Genomic DNA, 20,123 nt, shown 5'->3' with positions numbered 1-20,123 from the left:
TTTATTTATTCATGATAGTCACAGAGAGAGAGAGAGAGAGAGAGAGAGAGAGAGAGAGGCAGAGACACAGGCAGAGGGAGAAGCAGGCTCCATGCAGGGAGCCTGACGTGGGATTCGATCCCAGGTCTCCAGGATCGTGCCCTGGCCAAAGGCAGGCGCTAAACTGCTGCGCCACCCAGGGATCCCCATTTAACTTCTTAATACATTAAGAAGGTGGTTCTTTTCATTCCTACTCCTGTTTGCTGTCTATACAATTTAAATAGCTCATTTTTTCATTCCACACAAAGGGAAGAATGAAGTTACCACATTACTTGTCTTTTGGTTAGGGTAGTTCAGTAGATTCAGGGGAATTTTTTATTTTGTTATTCCTTAAAAAATATGTTTGTAAAAAAGAAAAAGTATGTTTCTTATCTTTCCTGCTCTATTGCCTGTTACCTGCTCTATTGTCTTTCCTGCACTGTTTCCTGTTTCCATTATTAGGTGAAAAGTGGAACAGGAGAGAGTTTTAAGACACAAAACTAAACTTAACATGTTTTGTGAAATCAATGTGTCAACTTAGGTTGGAAGGCTGACTTTATGATGATAAGGGACAATACTGAATTGGTGGAAAGGTCTCATGGGGGTTAAAGATATTAATTTGCACATCTACTTAGATGTATTTATATTTCTTCAAGCATATCACAATCTTAGTTTATTCCTTTCAAAGTATATTTGTTAAAAAAAAAAAAACAAAAAACAAAGTATATTTGTTTGTAAACTCCTCTAACAAAAAATTGTTTTACAGCCCCTTCACCGGTGCAACCACCATTCTTCTCTGAATGTTCACTGGGGTATTTTTCTCCAGCACCATCTATTTCTCTGCCTCCACCACCTCAGGTTTCTGTAAGTGAGAATTGATGTGATTTTTAAGAAAATTATTCTGTTGTTTTGTGTCTTTTCTAATTTTTTTTTTTGAAAAACTGACATGTAACTAAAAGCAGTTAATATTTGAAGAGATCTTAATTTAGAATTGTTCACCAGAATTAATAACTATGAAACCTACAGAATAAATAGTTAATTATGTATTGGCAGGCTGTCCATTTGGTAGTTTTTTTCCATAGCTAATTTTTAATCTCCTGTGTACTTTCTTTCAATACTTACTAGTATGTTTCCTTTTTTCCTTCTCAGCTAGTAGCTACTCCAAAAATTTATTCCAAAACAGAGTAAGATTATCTGCTGTTTGGGATTATCTTCTTTGGCAGTTGGGGTTTAAGTGCTTTAGGATACTTTTAGAAATAAACTCTCTCCTTTCTCCTCTTTTGATGAATACAGTTATTTTTAACTTGAAATTTCAGCAAAGGAAGAGCATTGTATATAGAAGTTAATTTCTTTTCCCCCACCTACCCTTCCTTTTAAAAGAACTGCCAGTCCCTCACTTTAAAAAAAAAAAAAAAAAAAAAAAAAGGAAAAGAAAAAAGGAAGTAGGGGAATCCTAAAGAAAAGTTCTAAAGTTATTTCTAGATTGAAAGAACCTACAGATCAAGTTGGAGCTCTCTCAGTAGGTTAGCGGGAACTTTGCCATTTCACAGTTTTTGGGTGGACATCTGATGTCCTCTTAGGAAGCCTAAAGTCAGAGGGATTTTTTATTTTTTATTTTTTGGAGAGGGATATTTTAGAGCACAGAGTGAGAGAAAACTTTTTTCTTCTTCCTAAAGGAAGAATGTTTCTTTTTGGGAAATGGAGAATGGATGAATTAAATGCCGAGAGAAATACTGGAAGGTCTTTGAAACAAAAATATATCCAAACTCAGAGATTTGTATAAGTTTAGTTTTCTTTATAAATAATTTCTAAGAAGCCACTGTGCAGGGATTTAAGAGATTTTTCTTGACACAGTTATTGAGATACTCGGTACTATTCTTAGAATCTCTTTGGTGCCTAATTTTTGTTTTTTACTTAAATAACCTGTGTTCTTGGTTTTCAGTATCTTCACTTGTTTTCAGGTAGTATCTAGAGGAAAGACCCCATAAAATTTCATTTCTGTCTTTTGGAATGCTGAATGAAAATAAAGGGAATGGAGAAGTGTATATAGTTAATTACCTGGAAGTTCACAAATTAAATGTTTCAAATATTGTTGATTTTTTTACTCCAAAAATTACACGTTTTTCATGGTTGAATGTTGAATTTGGTTTAGTTTAAAGATGTATAGGACACTTTGTTCACTTATGCTTACAACTAAAGTAATAACCTAAAGTTTATCTGTTTAAATTTATTGTTGCTCCAGAGATAAATATTTGGAATTTGTAAAATTTTCATTGTAATTGTTATTTCTTCTCTTTTAAAAATAACTAGTCTATGCCACCTTTGAGCCAGCCTTATGTGGAAGGCTTGTGTGTTTCTCTTGAACCTCTACCTCCTCTACCACCTTTACCACCTCTCCCACCTGAAGATCCAGAACAGCCTCCAAAACCACCTTTTGCAGATGAAGAAGAGGAGGAAGAAATGCTGCTTCGAGAAGAGCTACTTAAATCTCTTGCAAATAAAAGAGCTTTTAAGCCAGAGGTAATTTAGGTGCTCGAACCTCTAGGTGGTGCTCTTGACTCTTGTTTTAGCTTTGCTTTTCTCTGGAATTCACTGGGCGTTTCAGTAAAGTAGTGATAAGTCTGAAACTGATTTACTCGAGATTTTTCAAGATGACAGAACTTTCTTTTTGTTTAAAAATATTTCATATTTCTCTTTTCCTTATTCAGGAAACATCCAGTAATAGTGACCCACCTTCACCTCCAGTTCTGAACAATTCACAGCCTGTGCCAAGAAGCAATCTATCAATAGTCAGTATTAATACAGTATCTCAGCCTAGGATACAGAATCCAAAGTTTCACAGAGGACCTCGTCTTCCACGAACTGTCATCTCGGTAAGAACAAGCAAAGTATTGAATCCTACTGTTAAATAGTTTATGAGAAATTTTTATGAAATTGTGCTGTCTTACTCCCTAACTCCTAGTTTATTTATATATGTACATATATTCACATATAAGTAAAAATTTATTGTTTTTTATTAATAGTGAAATGGGAGTGGCTTCTTCACTTGAAAACTAGTATAGTTCAGTGATAATTTGGGGGGGGGAAGCATTATTTTCATAATTTCCTCTGCCATTTTTTTTCACTTTATTTTTTCTATATAAATTGGTCCATTTATATTTTTTTGTTCTAGAGTTGCTTTTAGCAAATTGTATGTGTATTTTTTTATTTCTCCCATCTTAATTTATGTTCTGCTCATATTTTTTACAGTTAATGACTGTACCATAATGACAGAATTCATTTATGATATTTACTGATGTCCATTAAAGAACTTGAAATGACAGTTTCTTTTTACCTTGTTTCCAATGGCTTTGAAATAAAATAACCGAAGTAAAGCCAAGTGGAAATCTTGCCTCTGTTAGGTAAACCAATTTTGGCCACTTACTCTCTCTATATAATCACAAAAGCCAAAAAGTTTTGTCAATAACTATGTAGAATTATTAATTTTTTGGTTGTAAAGAGTTATTAATTTAGGTGGCATTATGGTTCTTTATATAGAAAGTTGGAGAAAATGGGGCACTTGGATGGCTCAGTTGGTTAAAGCATCTGACTCTTGGTTTTGGCTCAGGGTCGTGGGATTGAGCCCCTGCTCCAGATTCTTTTTCCCTCAGCCTCTGTCCCTCCCCATCTCCAAAATAAAGAAAAAAAGAAAGAAAGTTGGAGAAAATAAAACTTCATGAGACAGGTGATCATACTAGTATCTAGAAAGATATTTCCATATCTGAAAATAGAGAATATTTTTTGTGGCCGACAAATAACCAGTCTTGGTGAAATGGAACAAAGTTAGTTATGCAACATAACCATAAGAAACCATAGACTACTTGGAATTCATTATTTTTAAGAATTGAAATTCAAGACTTATCCAAGGCCACTTTAGTTGGGGTAAAGTCAAGAAAAGAATACTTTGGTCATCAAAAGTAACATGTTATCTTTGCAGCTTCCAAAGCATAAATCAGTGGTTGTAACACTGAATGATTCAGATGACAGTGAGTCTGATGGAGAGGCTTCCAAGTCAACAAATAGTGTTTTTGGTGGATTGGAGTCTATGATTAAAGAAGCAAGAAGAACTGCTGAGGTAAGTGCAATAATGAAAGATGAAATGAAAGATGATGTCTTAGTAATCATTAAAGTTTTTATTTTCCTGAAAATTAGACCTTAGAGGTCTAGATTTCTAATATATTGAATTGTGGAAATAAAATAAGTATTTGTGTTATCTAGGATTTTATATAATGAAGAATGTATAAATTTAGTTAGATTTAACTATTAAAAACCCACTTAATTTTTTTTTAAATTGACTAATTGACTAATCCTTTTTTCAAAATAGCAAAACTTGAGTGGATAATTGTTTCTGTACTAAGGAAACTTACTGATTTGAAATTGTATCATATTACCAGAAGGAAACTTACTGATTTAAAATTGTATCGTATTACCAGAAGACTGTTTTTTTTGTTTTCTTTTTTTAAAGATTTTATTTATTTATATATGAGAGACACACAGAGAGAGGCAGAGACACAGGCAGAGGGAGAAGCAGGCTTCCTGCAGGGAGCCTGACATGGGACTCCAGGATCAGGCCCTGGGCTCAAGGTGGTGCTAAACCGTTGAGCCACCTGGGCTGCCCAGAAGACAATTTTTATTAAATTTATAATCTAAGTACAACTTTTACCCTCATTCTTATTATTACATATGTTGGTTACTATGATTTAGTTCAATTATTTTAAAACTGTAGGGCTTACTGGGTCTTACAATTACGTTGTGGTTAGTAGAGTAGGCTGCATTGTTAAAAGAAGTAGGAAGTAATTATGAATTACTTCTCTATTTCTAAATATGTAAATGTACAGTGGGTTACAATGTAAAGTGCAAGTCTTAGTGTGGGATTATTAAAAGCGGTTGATCTGGTGGACTTCAACTGTTTTCTAGCAAGCTTCAAAACCAAAAGTACCTCCAAAATCTGAAAAAGAAAATGATCCCATGCGGACACCTGAAGCTTTGCCTGAAGAAAAGAAGATTGAGTATAGATTGTTAAAGGAAGAAATTGCCAAGTAAGTGGCATTTCTTGTAATTAACTTTAAAAGTATGTGCTATTTCAGTACTTAGTCTTTACACAATTTTTTGTCATGAGTGATGCTGATTTTATCCAAGATAACTCACAGGTGATCATTTATAGACTTGAATACAGTGGCACACTGAGATATAAACAGCTTGGAAAAAGATGAAAATTGTAATAAAGGAGAACTACTACTACTATGAACTTTTTTATACTTTCAATAATTTTGTCACTTTTACCTTAGTAAGGCTGAAAAAATACTTAGTAGAATCAGCAGTATTCTTCTCTTTTTAAAGTGTAGTTGACACACAGTGTTGTACCAGTTTTAGGTGTACAACATAGTGATTTGACAACTCTATACCATGCAGACTTTTAGCTTTGAATGGCATCTTTGTCATGGGTATTGATCATCATCGTTATTAGCCAATATGACTAATATTTTTATTTTATGAAATAGAATAGATGTTTAAGGATAAATAATTTTAGTTTATGCTTTGGTATATAACTCATCTACTTTTATTATCTTAGTCGAGAGAAACAGCGTTTGATTAAATCAGATCAGCTGAAGACAAGTTCGTCATCCCCAGCAAACTCTGATGTGGAAATTGATGGAATTGGCCGAATAGCGATGGTTACTAAGCAGGTTACAGATGCAGAAGCAAAACTTAAAAAACATAGGTGAGCCTCTTTATCTCATTAAATATTGGCATATTTTAAAATGTTTTATATTGGAATAATATATTTTTGTGGTGTATGTCAACAAGTATACTGGTAAAACTAATAAGCTGTCATTTTGTTGAATTACACATTTACATAAAGTAATAGTATTAATGTTTAGAAATATCAAGATTTGAAAGATTTGTTTCCCTGCAGATATATACATGGCTTATTCATTGCTAAAAACATTTATGAAATTCCTTGTTTTGGATTTTTTTTTAAAACTTTGATATCTTTTTGAAATACCTTCATTGGAACCATATGTTGTTAAAGGTGGGCTTGATTGTTGTAAATAGTCATTACCCAGTCTGTTGAGTAAGACACATAGTCAAATACGGCATTATTATAAATGTTATAAGTGTGTGAATATTAATTTATGATCCTAAACTTACATGTTTTGTGAAATCAATGTGTTGTTTGGTGCTTCAGAATTTTGAAAATGTATAACCTCACAGGATGAACATAATGAGTTATAGAATTCATTAGCATATTTAGGCAAGTTAAATTATTTTATTGAGGTTTAATGGACATATATTAGTTTCAGATGTATACCATAATGGTTTGGTATACGTGTATATTAGGAAATGGTCACTACAGTAAGTTTTGTGACATCTATCCCCATATATATGGTTACAAATTTTTTGGTGTGTGATGAGGACCATTAGCATATGTTTGATAGAAATGATTATATTCTAACCTTTTTTTTTTTTTTTTAATTTTTATTTATTTATGATAGTCACAGAGAGAGAGAGAGAGGCAGAGATACAGGCAGAGGGAGAAGCGGGCTCCATGCACCGGGAGCCCGACATGGGATTCGATCCCGGGTCTCCAGGATCGCGCCCTGGGCTAAAGGCAGGCGCTAAACCGCTGCGCCACCCAGGGATCCCGAAATGATTATATTCTATATGGCTATACATCTTTTTCATTCCATACACCTTGAAATCATTAGTTGATGAAGAACAAAATGGCTTTAGTTAACATCAGCATTTAATGAATTTTGTTCTGCTAGTCCTCCTGTAAGTTTACACATGTAACAGGGAGGTTCTATTCAAGAATGGTAAGACATTCCTTATTCTTTTTTTAATAACTAATTCATAAACTCCAAGCTTGATTGTAAAAATTGATCTTAGTGAGGAATTAACTCTTAATGTTAAAAATCATTAACAATGTGTAAATAATTTAATGGTTTTTAAAGGAAGCTTCAAAAGTTCACCCACCCATAGTTACTTAATGAAAGGAAAAAGGTAGAAATTTACAACCACCTTATCTTTTTTAAATCATGAAAAAAACAATGTAACTTGGAGTATTTTGTTAAGGCACCATAGATCCTTCAAGGAGTTAATGACTGTAAATTTTTATAAGTAAACAAAAGTATGTTCTGTTCTCCATTTCTGAACAAGACATTGGAGATTAAGTATTCTGAACAAAATGAAATACATTTTAAAATAGTGTTTATAAACATCTTCAACTTTGAATATTTGTCTTCGTGCTAACTACCATATTTTATTACTTCTAAAGCATGCCATTATCTTATGCACTAAGAAAGAAAACCTGCTCCTGGCCAAACTGTGATATACAGTAATGCTTAAGACATTACTGATATTAGAGATGTGAAAAACGTGTTCCATAAATGAAATGCTGTGGTGACCATAGATCTCTTAAATTATGAATAAGAAATGGTATTTTGTATGTTTTAAAGGAGATTAAATTAAAATAAATTCATTTAGGTTATATATATATATATATATCTAATAAAAAGTGAAAAGGTTTTAAAAAATTCTTTTATCTTTCTATTCCCCATTCTATCACATATTCTCTGTATGATTGTTTCTAAATGTCAATTTTCGTAACTGTTGAAATATAGTATCTCCTGGGAAAGATACTTAATATTTTTAACTATAATATTCAGTAGTTGAGAAAATGAAAATTTGTATCCATACATTTATTTTTTGTCCTGTTTTTATTCTCAGTTCCAAACTTTACATCTGTATATTGTTTATAAATTCAGACTTCCTTTTCCTTGCTTTATGAGTTAGAGATTTGTAAGTGTACTTTTGATTATGCTTATTAGATGCTTATTTGTTTATGTATTAGGAGTATTATAAATGATGTTAAAGCAGTTTTTGTCTTAAGTCCTCATCTTTCAGGGGTTATATAGGGTCAGATTCAGTCACATCTACTAGTAGTAGTTTTTTTAACTGTAATTCACATTGTTCAGACCTATAGTTCCTTTCATAAAATGTAATAATATATTTGAGTACCTCTGTGATTAGTGAATATGAAAGTAATCATCCTTTTAATTATTTTTTTTTTAAGATTTAGAATATTTTATTTTTTTAAAAAGATTTTATGTATTTATTCATGAGAGACACAGAGAGAGAGAGAGAGAGAGAGAGAGAGAGAGAGAGAGAGGCAGAGACACAGGCAGAGGGAGAAGCAGGCTCCATGCAGGGAGCCCGACGTGGGACTGGACCCGGGTCTCCAGGATCACACCCCAGGCCGAAGGCGGCGCTAAACCGCTGAGCCACCAGGGCTGCCCAGTCATCCTTTTAATTCTAATCTGTGTGTTATCAATATATATATATTTTAAGATTTATTTATTTGAGAGCGTGCATGCACTGCAGGTGGGAGTAGGAGAGGTAGAGAATCTTAGGCAGACTCCCCACCTTGCACAGTTGGTTGTGGGGGCTCAGTTTTACCACCTCACAGCTTGAAATCAAGATTCGGATTCTTAACCCACTGCAGTATATTTTGTAAAATGAGCTACTGCTTTGTAAATATTTTATTCTGATGGTGTTAGTCCACTAGTTTAAAAACATATGAATTTTATTATTTCCCAATTAGGATTCTCTTGATGAAAGATGAATCTGTTTTAAAGAATCTCGTACAGCAAGAAGCTAAGAAGAAAGAATCCGTTCGAAATGCTGAAACAAAGATTACAAAACTTACAGAACAGCTTCAGGCAACAGAGAAAATTCTCAGTGTCAACAGAATGTTTTTAAAGAAGCTTCAGGAACAAGTAATGTTCTTTTTTAAATTAACCTATTGTAGTCTCATGTTTACTGCACATTTTTATGGGCCAAATTTTTTGTAAAACGAAACCATAAATCACAACCATCAAAATATAGAACCTTTGTATTGTTTTCCATTGTGACATGATACTGGAATGTTTTTATTTTCAGGTGAATACCCTAAAGCTGCTGTGTTAAAGAAGGTATTTCCTCTCCTAAGGTTTACATTTATATTTCCAGAATTATCCTATATTTTCAGATTCACAAAGTTCAACAACGTGTTACCATTAAGAAAGCTTTGACTCTAAAGTATGGAGAAGAGCTTGCTCGGGCAAAGGCAGTGGCCAGTAAAGAAATAGGAAAACGTAAACTGGAACAAGATCGCCTTGGAGTAAGTTGTTTGTAGGAATATTTTCTTTTTGGAAAGGGGAAAGTTTTCATGATACTTTTGAGGGTAAGATATATATAAAATAACTTTTTATCTGCATATTCAGAAAGATTAAAGCTTTGTTTTTAAATGACATCCACATTTTGAAAGTCTTATTTTATAGTTATTGTTTTGACTCTTGTTTTTTGTTTTCCATAGATTATGCCAGATTAACTGGCATAACTTTTGGGGACTTTTATATTTTACTCTCATCAGTGATTTAGTTTTATAATGTTGGCCTTATGTTGTAGGGATAACACATTTATCTTACCAAAAATTGTTTATGAAATCATAACCATGTAAAATATGTATATCACTTTCTTCCCCCAGCCAAACAAAATGATGAGACTGGACAATTCTCCAGTATCAAGTCCCAGAAAGCATTCAGCAGAACTGATTGCTATGGAAAAAAGACGATTACAAAAGCTAGAATATGAATATGCCCTGAAAATTCAGAAACTAAAAGAAGCGCGGGCCCTTAAAGCAAAGGAACAACAGAATATTGCTCCAGTTGTGGAAGAGGAACCTGAATTTTCTTTACCTCAACCGTCGCTTCACGATCTGACTCAAGATAAATTAAGTCTGGACACTGAGGAAAATGATGTTGATGATGAGATTTTGTCTGGTTCAAACAGGGAACGAAGAAGATCATTTTTAGAGTCTAATTCTTTTACTAAACCTAACCTTAAGCACACTGATACACCTAACAAAGAATGCATAAACAAACCTACTAAGAATACAGTGGAAAAACCAGAACTTTTTCTGGGGTTAAAAATTGGTGAATTACAGAAATTATATTCAAAAGCTGATAGCTTAAAACAGTTGATTTTAAAAACCACTACAGGCATTACAGAAAAGGCTTTACATGGTCAGGTAACTGAACATTTCATATGCTTCATAAAATCTAGGATTCATTTTAGCCTTATTTGGTTTATGTAATGGCTGTTTTCTTTCGTAGGAGATTTCTGTGGATGTGGATTTTGTGACAGCACAGAGTAAAACAACAGAAGTGAAGCCGTGTCCTTTTAGACCCTACCATAGTCCTCTTCTAGTTTTTAAGTCCTACAGGTATAAAAGAAACATTCAATGAGCTGGAATTTCAGGACTGCTCCTTGATCTTAATGACAGTATAATCTTGGATATTTTATGATAATGAAATAATGAAAAAAATAATTGTGTCATGGTGACTAAAAATGAACTTGGTCATTTAGGGAAAATAAAATAGCCTTATTGTCAGATTTGAACCATATCAGGAAGGTTTAGCTCATACTGGGTTTATTCTTACCAAGTTACTGGGAGAATTGTGGAGAATCTGGATTACTGTCTGTTAGGGATTTTAGGAAAAATAACTAGAATCAAATGAGAATTTTTAAATTTTAAAAAGAAATTTACTGTTACTCTAAGGAATGCATTGGCCAGCTTTCATAAAATTTATTTAGACATTCTCAGATGATTAACTTTGTGGGGGTTGTCTCTTTAAAAAGACTTTCAGAAGTTGTGAGACTGTTAAGTGGGTAGGATTTAATTATCATAAAGCACCTATCAGGTGGTGTAGACTCTTCCCCTAGTTTTTTTGTTGCCTGGTAACGTGTGCAAGGAATATGAATGTTATATACCATTTTATTATATGATAAGAAAACAGTACTTTTAAAGATTTTATTTGAGCATGAGGAGGTGCAGAGGGAGAGGGAGAGAATCTCAGACAGACTCCCTGCTGAGCACAGAGCCTGCTTCAGGGCTTGATCTCAGGACCCTAAGATCATGACCTGAGCCAAGATCTAGAGTCGAACTCAACCAACTGAGCCACCCAGGCAGCCTGGAAAACACTACTTTTAAAATACAGGGCTTTTTGTTGTTCTATGTTTTAGATTTTTTTGTGTTCTAGATATAAAAATAGTTGTCCCTACCAGTTGATACTGGTTTTTTTAGAGTTCATTTTGGCTCTAAGTTAGTAGATAATAGTAAGCTCAAAGTATAGAAATTTTAATTGAGAAAAATGAAAAATTTCTTCATTTTCTGGGGAATGTGTATGGAGTATAATGTACCCCCCTCCTTTTGTCTCCTTAGATTTAGTCCATACTATCGAACCAAGGAAAAACTTCCCTTAAGCTCAGTATCATACAGTAACATGATTGAACCGGATCAGTGTTTCTGCCGTTTTGATTTAACAGGAACATGTAATGATGATGATTGTCAGTGGTGAGTAGTTTTTATTTGTGAATATTTTATGATCTAAAAGGCAACCTTGGTTATTTGGCTTTGATATATACGTGATTATCTTTTCTGTGTTGTCATTTTATTTTAGGCAGCATACACAGGATTACACACTTAGCCGAAAGCAGCTGTTCCAGGACATTCTGTCGTATAATCTGTCTCTGATTGGTTGTTCAGAGACAAGCACTGATGAAGAAATTGCTGCTGCAGCAGGTATTTAAAGACCTCTTGTTCCCCCAAGTGAAAATTTGAATGAAGGCAATTAAAAAATGTTATGTTCAGTTGTTGATGTCTTTAGTTGCAGTAATTCACATTCACCTATAGCATTTTATCCAGAGTTGCTCTCATATTGTAGTCATTAGCCATATCCTGCTATTCAAGTATAAATTAATTAAAATTTCTTCCTGAGTTGCAGTAGCCACATTTCAAGTGTTTGATAGCTACTTTTTAGCTCAATAGCTCATTGGTGATAAGTGCCTACCAATAGGATATTGCACACATTCCATCACTGCGGGAAGTGCTTTGGACAGAGCTTATCTATAGGTTCAATTTATTTAGAAGAATATGTTAACATATTTGTATAGCAATTTTATTAATGATTTTAAGACAGACCTCTGTTTTTATTATTTTAAAAATAGAGGAGGATTAGAAATTAAGATGAATGTGGTTTCAAATTCTACAAAGAAATAAAAAGGGCTTTATACACTTTGATATTGTAGGAAGTGTAGATTAATGTCAAACATTGTGAATAAATACTATTAAGATTGTCTCCAGATTTATTGCTAAATATTAAACCTTACTGCAAGTGTTTTGGAAGTAAATGAATTGGTGATTATTAAACTTAGTGTTAACCACAATACTGGGTAATTATAAAGTCACTGAATCTATGTAATCATTCTCAGTTTGGGACTTTAATTTTTCACTTGTTTATAGTTTGTTTCAAGAAATACTTTGTTTTTGGAACCCAATTTGGGTGCGTGATGTAAGATTTGCCATAGTAGTTAAGGTAATGGAGGCCTTGCCTTCCAGGAGGCATATGTATTTTTGATTAGTAACGTATGCTTCCTTTTAATTTTTAAATTACTCTTCACTATATACTCTTTAATTAATCTTGTCTCTGTAATCCATGTTTTTAATACTTTTTGTAAGTGAGGATAACATTCCTCTAATTTCAGAAAAATATGTTGAGAAACTTTTTGGAATAAATAAAGATCGAATGTCAATGGACCAGATGGCTGTTCTCCTTGTTAGCAATATCAATGAAAGTAAAGGCCATAGTGAGTATCTCTCTCTCTCTCTCTTTGTCTCTCTCTCTCTCACACAAACACACACATACACACACAAGGACCTTGTAGTTTATGAGAGCAAATTTTTCTGAAATATATATGGATGGCATTATCTTCTCTAAAATACATATGTATATGTATATATGTATGTAACATGCTTATAGGGTAGAACAAACATCTTTTTCTAGGGTAGAAAATACATATGTATGTCATTTCTGACTAACAATAATTTTAGCTCTTTCTGAATACTGTTTGGGTAGCCTTTAAAACTATAAAAAACAAGTTATATCAACTAATAATCTTCTCCTGTCTACTTTAGCACCACCATTTACAACCTACAAAGATAAAAGAAAGTGGAAGCCAAAATTTTGGAGGAAACCTATTTCAGAGAATAGCTTCAGTAGTGATGAGGAACAGTCTACAGGACCAATTAAGTATGGTAAGAAGTAATTTAAGACCCTGAATCATTAAATTCTGATGTTTCCATCTTTTTCTAACACTTTACTTATGTTTGGTGTATCTAGTAGCTTGGCTTTTTGTTTCTTCTATTTTTTTTTTTTTTGGATTATTTATTTATTCATGAGACATACACAGAGAGAGGCAGAGACACAGGCAGAGGGAGAAGCAGGGAGCCCGATATGGGACTTGATCCTAGGACCCCAGGTCATGCCCTGAGCCGAAGGCAGATGCTCAACCACTGAGCCACCCAGGCATCCCTTTTCTATTTTTTTTTTTTTTAGAACAGTGATGCCATTTAGCATTTAATACAGTTCTTCATTGTGTGGGATTGCCTACTGCCTGGTCTGTGTCCTTGTGGGCAGGTGTAGTACTTTGTTTAGTTTTCAAGCCTGTGCTTTCTTACATGCAGTAGGCTCACACAAAGAATAAATAAATGAATGAAAAAAGCAAATATGAAGAAGTGCTATATTGTCAAGCACATACTAAGTTTACATTCTTATTAAAGTTTACATAATTTGTTTACTATTTGTGGATTAGCAGATATCTAATAGGTACATGCTCTCATGTGCTTATTTACGCTAATGTACTTTTTTCTAAATGTAGGATAAATTATCTTCATAAATAATAACTTTTTTTTTTTTTTTTACTATTTAGTGAATGTGAATTATCAAGTTATGCCACTTACCTTTAAAGTAGAGACCATACTTCTGGTTTGCCCAGCAGAATCCTAGTTTATACCTGTTATCCTGGTGTAGTTTTTAATAACACCCCTTTCACTTTTAGAAGTGTTCTGGTTTGTAAAATTTTTTTTTTAAAGATTTTATTTATTTATTTATTCATGATAGACCTAGAGGGGCAGAGACACAGGCAGAGAGAGAAGCAGGCTCCATGCCAGGAGCCTGATGCGGGACTTGATCCCGGGACTCCAGGATCACGTCCTGGGTCAAAGGCAGGCGCTAAACTGCTGAGCCACCCAGGGATCCCCGAGCCACCCACGGATCCCCCTGGTTTGTAAATTATATGACATTCTACCTTAAAGTGAGCTACTGCATATATTTTGAATCTTTAGATTTTTAGACTATTTTAAAGATGAGGCCAATTGTTTTCTTGGTCTGTGGATAAGAGAAAGTGTAAAGCTAATGATACTTTTCTTTCCAGCCTTCCAGCCAGAGAACCGGATAAATGTTCCGGCTTTAGATACAGTTGTCACCCCAGATGACGTCAGATACTTTACAAATGAGACTGATGACATCGCTAATTTAGAAGCAAGTGTGCTTGAAAATCCTTCTCATGTACAACTTTGGCTCAAGCTTGCATATAAGTACTTGAATCAGAATGATGGGTAGGTCCACTTCTAATCTTTGTGTCAACTGTTGCACATTTATATTTTTGTGTTTGAAGTTTATTTCATCTATGGTAATCATATTTCCATCATGGTATCAATGAAGTCTTGTTTTTGACAAAGCCAAAAGCACTCTCGTTTAAAAGCTATGAGAGAAAAAAAAATAAATTAAAAGCCATTAGAAAAACTTTAAGATAAGATCTTGAGTTCTGTTCATGGCTCAGTGTAGGTAATAAATTAGCCCCAGTTTTTAACTCTAGTAGGTAGGCTCTTTTTTCAGAGTAGGATTAGTTAATACAGTAAATTCTGAGTGGTATAAGGATATTGTTTTTAAGGCATGTGGTGATAGGAACCTTTTTTTTTTTTTAAGATTTATTTGTTCTTAGAGGTAGAGGGGGAAATTGTGAATGTACGAGTACACCCGGGAGAGGAGCAGAGAGAGAAAGAGTCCCAAGCAGACCCTGCACTGAGCACAGAGCGCCATGCAGGACTTGTTTTCACAACCCCAAGATCATGACCTCAGCTAAAGCTGAGTCAGCTGTGCAACCAACTTCGCCACCCAGGCACCCCCAGTAGTGATAGTCTTAAAATTATGTTGGTACAATAGAACAAGTTACATTTTATGTTAATTTTTATTTAGAGATTTAAAGCTTCTGTAGGAACACCTAAATTCTGATGAATTGACATTTTTTCTATGGGTGGTGTTATGTGTCTTCGTATAAGGTAAATAAGTCATTTTTCTCACTAACCTATTGTATTTTCTAATTCCTACTTTTTGATAGTATTAGCAGGAATGGTCTTTTATTATTTAATTTTAAATCATTATAATTTAATTTTTTCAAAAAGCTATTCTGAATGTCCGTCTAACAACTTGACATAAAAGCTTTTTCAGTAAGGCAGCATTAGAGTGCTAATATATCACACACACCTGAATACGGTGCTTATTTAACTTAACTTGCCTTGTGTGTCATCTCCATGTTAATGGGATAAGTTAGTGTTTTCTTTTCTGACTCATTTACTGAGTGAAGGCCAAAAGAACTGTACATTATTTTATGAATAGAATCATGAGAGACAGTTATCTTCTTCAAGAGATAGCAAGCCTTTGACCTTTGAAAAGAACTGTTACATTGAAAGCTTTGATATTTTGTGCTGACAGTAGCTGGCCTTGAGGGGGAATTGTTTTCCCATTCCCAGAAGACTAACTCATAAAAGGTATTGCTGAATATGGACATAAAGTACATTTGAAGTTGATAATGTAGGGGTTTTATAACATTGTATTTTTATCTGGTAAATGCTCCCTGAATATCAACTTAAAAAGTAATCGTTAGGTCTGTGGGAAAATAGGACCTTTTTTGGACTGGTGTGATTTAAAATCGTAATCTAACTCTCTTAGGTGATTCTAACTTCTCAGTAGGTTCCTGGAACTTTAAAATGGACTCATTAGATGAGCCTGATTTAAGAGTATTTTGAAGCATTTAAAAAAAAAAACTTCTTGTTTCTTTTAAACACGTAGGCTATGTTCAGAGTCCTTGGATTCTGCTTTAAATGTTCTGGCTCGAGCTTTGGAAAACAATAAAGACAATCCAGAAATTTGGTGCCATTACCTCAGATTGTTCTCCAAAAGAGGAACCAAGGAAGAAGTGCAGGAAATGTGTGAAACAGCTGTTGAATATGCTCCTGATTATCAGAGTTTTTGGACTGTGAGTAGAAAGATAATAGTTCTTTGTGTGTGTCTGTATGTGTGTATCTGTGTGTTTATAATTCTTTGGATCATCTTAAAAATTGATATGTAGCTTAATAAAGTCATATGCTTTATCTGCATGTAGATACCATAACTTTTCATTGTCCCATAACCTCAGAACCACTCTTGGGTCAGGTTTAAATTTAGAATAAACAAGAGGAAAATATTTAGTGAAGAAGTAAATTTTCTTGTTTACTAAATCGGTAAGGAAAAAATATACACTTTTTTTTCTTAATATTTTATTTATTCATGAGAAAAATAGAGAGACAGGCAGAGGGAGAAACAGGCTTCATGTAGGGAGCCTGATGTGGGACTCCATCCTGGGTCTCCAGGATCATGCCCTGGGCTGAAGGCGGCGCTAAACCGCTGAGCTACCTGGACTGCCCAAAATACACACATTTTAAAACGTTTACACTTAGCTATTCATAGGCAGTTTTACTTTAGGCAAAAGTTATGTGGAAGTTTTTTTTTTTTTTTTTTTTTTTGCAAAGCACCTGAAAAACAATTTTAAAAAATTTCTTCTATTTATGTAACATTTTCATGAATGCCAAGAGACATTTTGATATTTGTATTATCTGTCCTCATTACTTACGAAAATAATCTTAATCTATAATTCATGGTAATATTGAACTTTGCCAAGATACAAAGATTTAGTGAGAAAATGGTTTCTTTATTTTCTGAGTCAATGAGATGTTTCCTACCCATGCTTAAAATTATAATGAATCCACTTGTAAAATATTCATTAATATCTGAACTTTTGCCAGCTGGATTCAGCAGTCATAAGATTTTGCAGTCTGTTACTGTCAGATCTGTCACTTACTTGCTAACTGAAATTCAGAACAGATCCATCTGGATGACATGCTATTCCTTACTGAATGAACTTGGCCACTCTTACTCCTAACTCAGGTACTGAAGTGAAAGATGCTTGATTTTTGACCTGGAGTCTTGTGCCAAAGTTAATGCTACTGATCATCATAAGATTTTTATAGGGTGTGATATTTTTCCTTAGAGTTATTTGGTCTTTAAAGGGCCTCTTAATTTCTTTTTAATTATTTCACCACATATGTATGATAATGAATGCTGTTCTCAAAATTTGTATACAGTCATAAACCTTTAGCAAATTGTACGTGACCAAAGACCTGAACTTTTGTAATCTTTTTTTTTAATAATAAATTTATTTTTTATTCGTGTTCAATTTGCCAACATACAGAATAACACCCAGTGCTCATCCCGTCAAGTGCCCCCCTCAGTGCCCGTCACCCATTCCCCCCCCCCCCCCGCCCTCCTCCCCTTCCATCACCCCTAGTTCGTTTCCCAGAGTTAGGAGTCTTTATGTTCTGTCTCCCTTTCTGACATTTCCCACACATTTCTTCTTTTCCCTTATATTCCCTTTCACTATTATTTATATTCCCCAAATGAATGAGAACATACAATGTTTGTCCTTCTCCGATTGACTTACTTCACTCAGCATAATACTCTCCAGTTCCATCCACGTTGAAGCAAATGGTGGGTATTTGTCATTTCTAACGGCTGAGTAATATTCCATTGTATACATAAACCACATCTTCTTTATCCATTCATCTTTCGATGGACACCGAGGCTCCTTCCACAGTGTGGCTACTGTGGACATTGCTGCTATAAACATCGGGTTGCAGGTGTCCCGGCGTTTCATTGCATCTGAATCTTTGGGGTAAATCTCCCACAGTGCAATTGCTGGGTCGTAGGGCAGGTCTATTTTTAACTCTTTGAGGAACCTCCACACAGTTTTCCAGAGTGGCTGCACCAGTTCACATTCCCACCAACAGTGTAAGAGGGTTCCCTTTTCTCCACATCCTCTCCAACATTTGTTGTTTCCTGCCTTGTTAATGTTCCCCATTCTCACTGGTGTGAGGTGATATCTCATTGTGGTTTTGATTTGTATTTCCCTGATGGCAAGTGATGCAGAGCATTTTCTCATGTGCATGTTGGCCATGTCCATGTCTTCCTCTGTGAGATTTCTCTTCATGTCTTTTGCCCATTTCATGATTGGATGGTTTGTTTCTTTGGTGTTGAGTTTAATAAGTTCTTTATAGATCTTGGAAACTAGCCCTTTATCTGATACATCATTTGCAAATATCTTCTCCCATTCTGTAGGTTGTCTTTTAGTTTTGTTGACTGTATCCTTTGCTGTGCAAAAGCTTCTTATCTTGATGAAGTCCCAATAGTTCATTTTTGCTTTTGTTTCTTTTGCCTTCGTAGATGTATCTTGCAAGAAGTTACTGTGGCTGAGTTCAAAAAGGGTGTTGCCCGTGTTCTCCTCTAGGATTTTGATGGAATCTTGTCTCACATTTAGATCTCTCATCCATTTTGAGTTTATCTTTGTGTATGGTGCAAGAGAGTGGTCTAGTTTCATTCTTCTGCATGTGGATGTCCAATTTTCCCAGCACCATTTATTGAAGAGACTGTCTTTCTTCCAGTGAATAGTCTTTCCTCCTTTATCGAATATTAGTTGACCATAAAGTTGAGGGTCCACTTCTGGGTTCTCTATTCTGTTCCATTGATCTATGTGTCTGTTTTTGTGCCAGTACCACACTGTCTTGATGACCACAGCTTTGTAGTCCAACCTGAAATCTGGCATTGTCATGCCCCCAGATATGGTTTTCTTTTTTAAAATTCCCCTGGCTATTTGGGGTCTTTTCTGATTCCACACAAATCTTAAAATAATTTGTTCTAACTCTCTGAAGAAAGTCCATGGTATTTTGATAGGGATTGCATTAAACGTGTAAATTGCCCTGGGTAACATTGACATTTTCACAATATTAATTCTGCCAATCCATGAGCATGGAATATTTTTCCCTCTCTTTGTGTCTTCCTCAATTTCTTTCAGAAGTGTTCTATAGTTTTTGGGGTATAGATCCTTTACCTCTTTGGTTAGGTTTATTTCTAGGTATCTTATGCTTTTGGGTGCAATTGTAAATGGGATTGACTCCTTAATTTCTCTTTCTTCAGTCTCATTGTTAGTGTATAGAAATGCCATTGATTTCTGGGCATTGATTTTGTATCCTGCCACGCTGCCAAATTGCTGTATGAGTTCTAGTAATCTTGGGGTGGAGGCTTTTGGGTTTTCTATGTAGAGTATCATGTCATCTGTGAAGAGGGAGAGTTTGACTTCTTCTTTGCCAATTTGAATGCCTTTAATGTCTTTTTGTTGTCTGATTGCTGAGGCTAGGACTTCCAGTACTATGTTGAATAGGAGTGGTGAGAGTGGACATCCCTGTCTTGTTCCTGATCTTAGGGGAAAGGCTCCCAGTGCTTCCCCACTGAGAATGATATTTGCTGTGGGCTTTTCGTAGACGGCTTTTAAGATGTCGAGGAAAGTTCCCTCTATCCCTACACTCTGAAGAGTTTTGATCAGGAATGGATGCTGTATTTTGTCAAATGCTTGAACTTTTGTAATCTATCATGGTCTTACTGCCATTTATTTGTTGATTCAAGGAGAGGAGAGATGAAGTTAATTCAGTGGTGATTCTAAGAGTACATCTGTATTGTTTAATTTTCATTTGATTCCACTTTGCAACTTGTAGAAAGGGAAATCTAGATTATAATACTGGAAGTTGGGGGGGTGGGCTGTTCTGTTTTTTTCTTGTTTTATTTTAAGTGAGCTCTGTACCCAACGTGGGGTTTGAACTCAGGATCTCAAGATGAGGAGTTGCAAGGTCTACTGACTGAGCCAGACAGATGCCCCAGGAAGATGGGTTTATATATATTTATAATTAATCCATTTTGCAGAAATTGAAGATTTAATATAACATCTTATGAAATGTAGAAAATCTGTAGCTTTACAGT

The 20,123-nt window shown here is 34.5% G+C and overlaps 1 protein-coding gene across 1 annotated transcript in view; it reads left to right on the top strand.

The window, feature by feature from the left end:
- The window catches only part of ZFC3H1 (zinc finger C3H1-type containing), a 56,866-nt gene that overhangs the window by 22,435 nt on the left and 14,308 nt on the right, over positions 1-20,123 (top strand). The window contains exons 7-22 of the mRNA XM_072742411.1: positions 785-882; positions 2,329-2,538; positions 2,727-2,891; positions 3,995-4,132; positions 4,975-5,096; positions 5,630-5,779; positions 8,663-8,837; positions 9,089-9,220; positions 9,587-10,129; positions 10,215-10,324; positions 11,324-11,455; positions 11,562-11,683; positions 12,646-12,747; positions 13,076-13,195; positions 14,374-14,557; positions 16,071-16,257. Coding sequence (XP_072598512.1) covers positions 785-882; positions 2,329-2,538; positions 2,727-2,891; positions 3,995-4,132; positions 4,975-5,096; positions 5,630-5,779; positions 8,663-8,837; positions 9,089-9,220; positions 9,587-10,129; positions 10,215-10,324; positions 11,324-11,455; positions 11,562-11,683; positions 12,646-12,747; positions 13,076-13,195; positions 14,374-14,557; positions 16,071-16,257 — 2,690 coding nt within the window. The remainder of the gene's footprint in view (positions 1-784; positions 883-2,328; positions 2,539-2,726; positions 2,892-3,994; positions 4,133-4,974; positions 5,097-5,629; positions 5,780-8,662; positions 8,838-9,088; positions 9,221-9,586; positions 10,130-10,214; positions 10,325-11,323; positions 11,456-11,561; positions 11,684-12,645; positions 12,748-13,075; positions 13,196-14,373; positions 14,558-16,070; positions 16,258-20,123) is intronic.

This window comes from Vulpes vulpes, chromosome 16 (assembly GCF_048418805.1).
Source record: "Vulpes vulpes isolate BD-2025 chromosome 16, VulVul3, whole genome shotgun sequence".
In the NCBI taxonomy this organism is placed as follows: domain Eukaryota; kingdom Metazoa; phylum Chordata; class Mammalia; order Carnivora; family Canidae; genus Vulpes; species Vulpes vulpes.
Note: the sequence above shows the minus strand (reverse complement) of the source record. Positions and strands in the feature narration are given on the sequence as shown.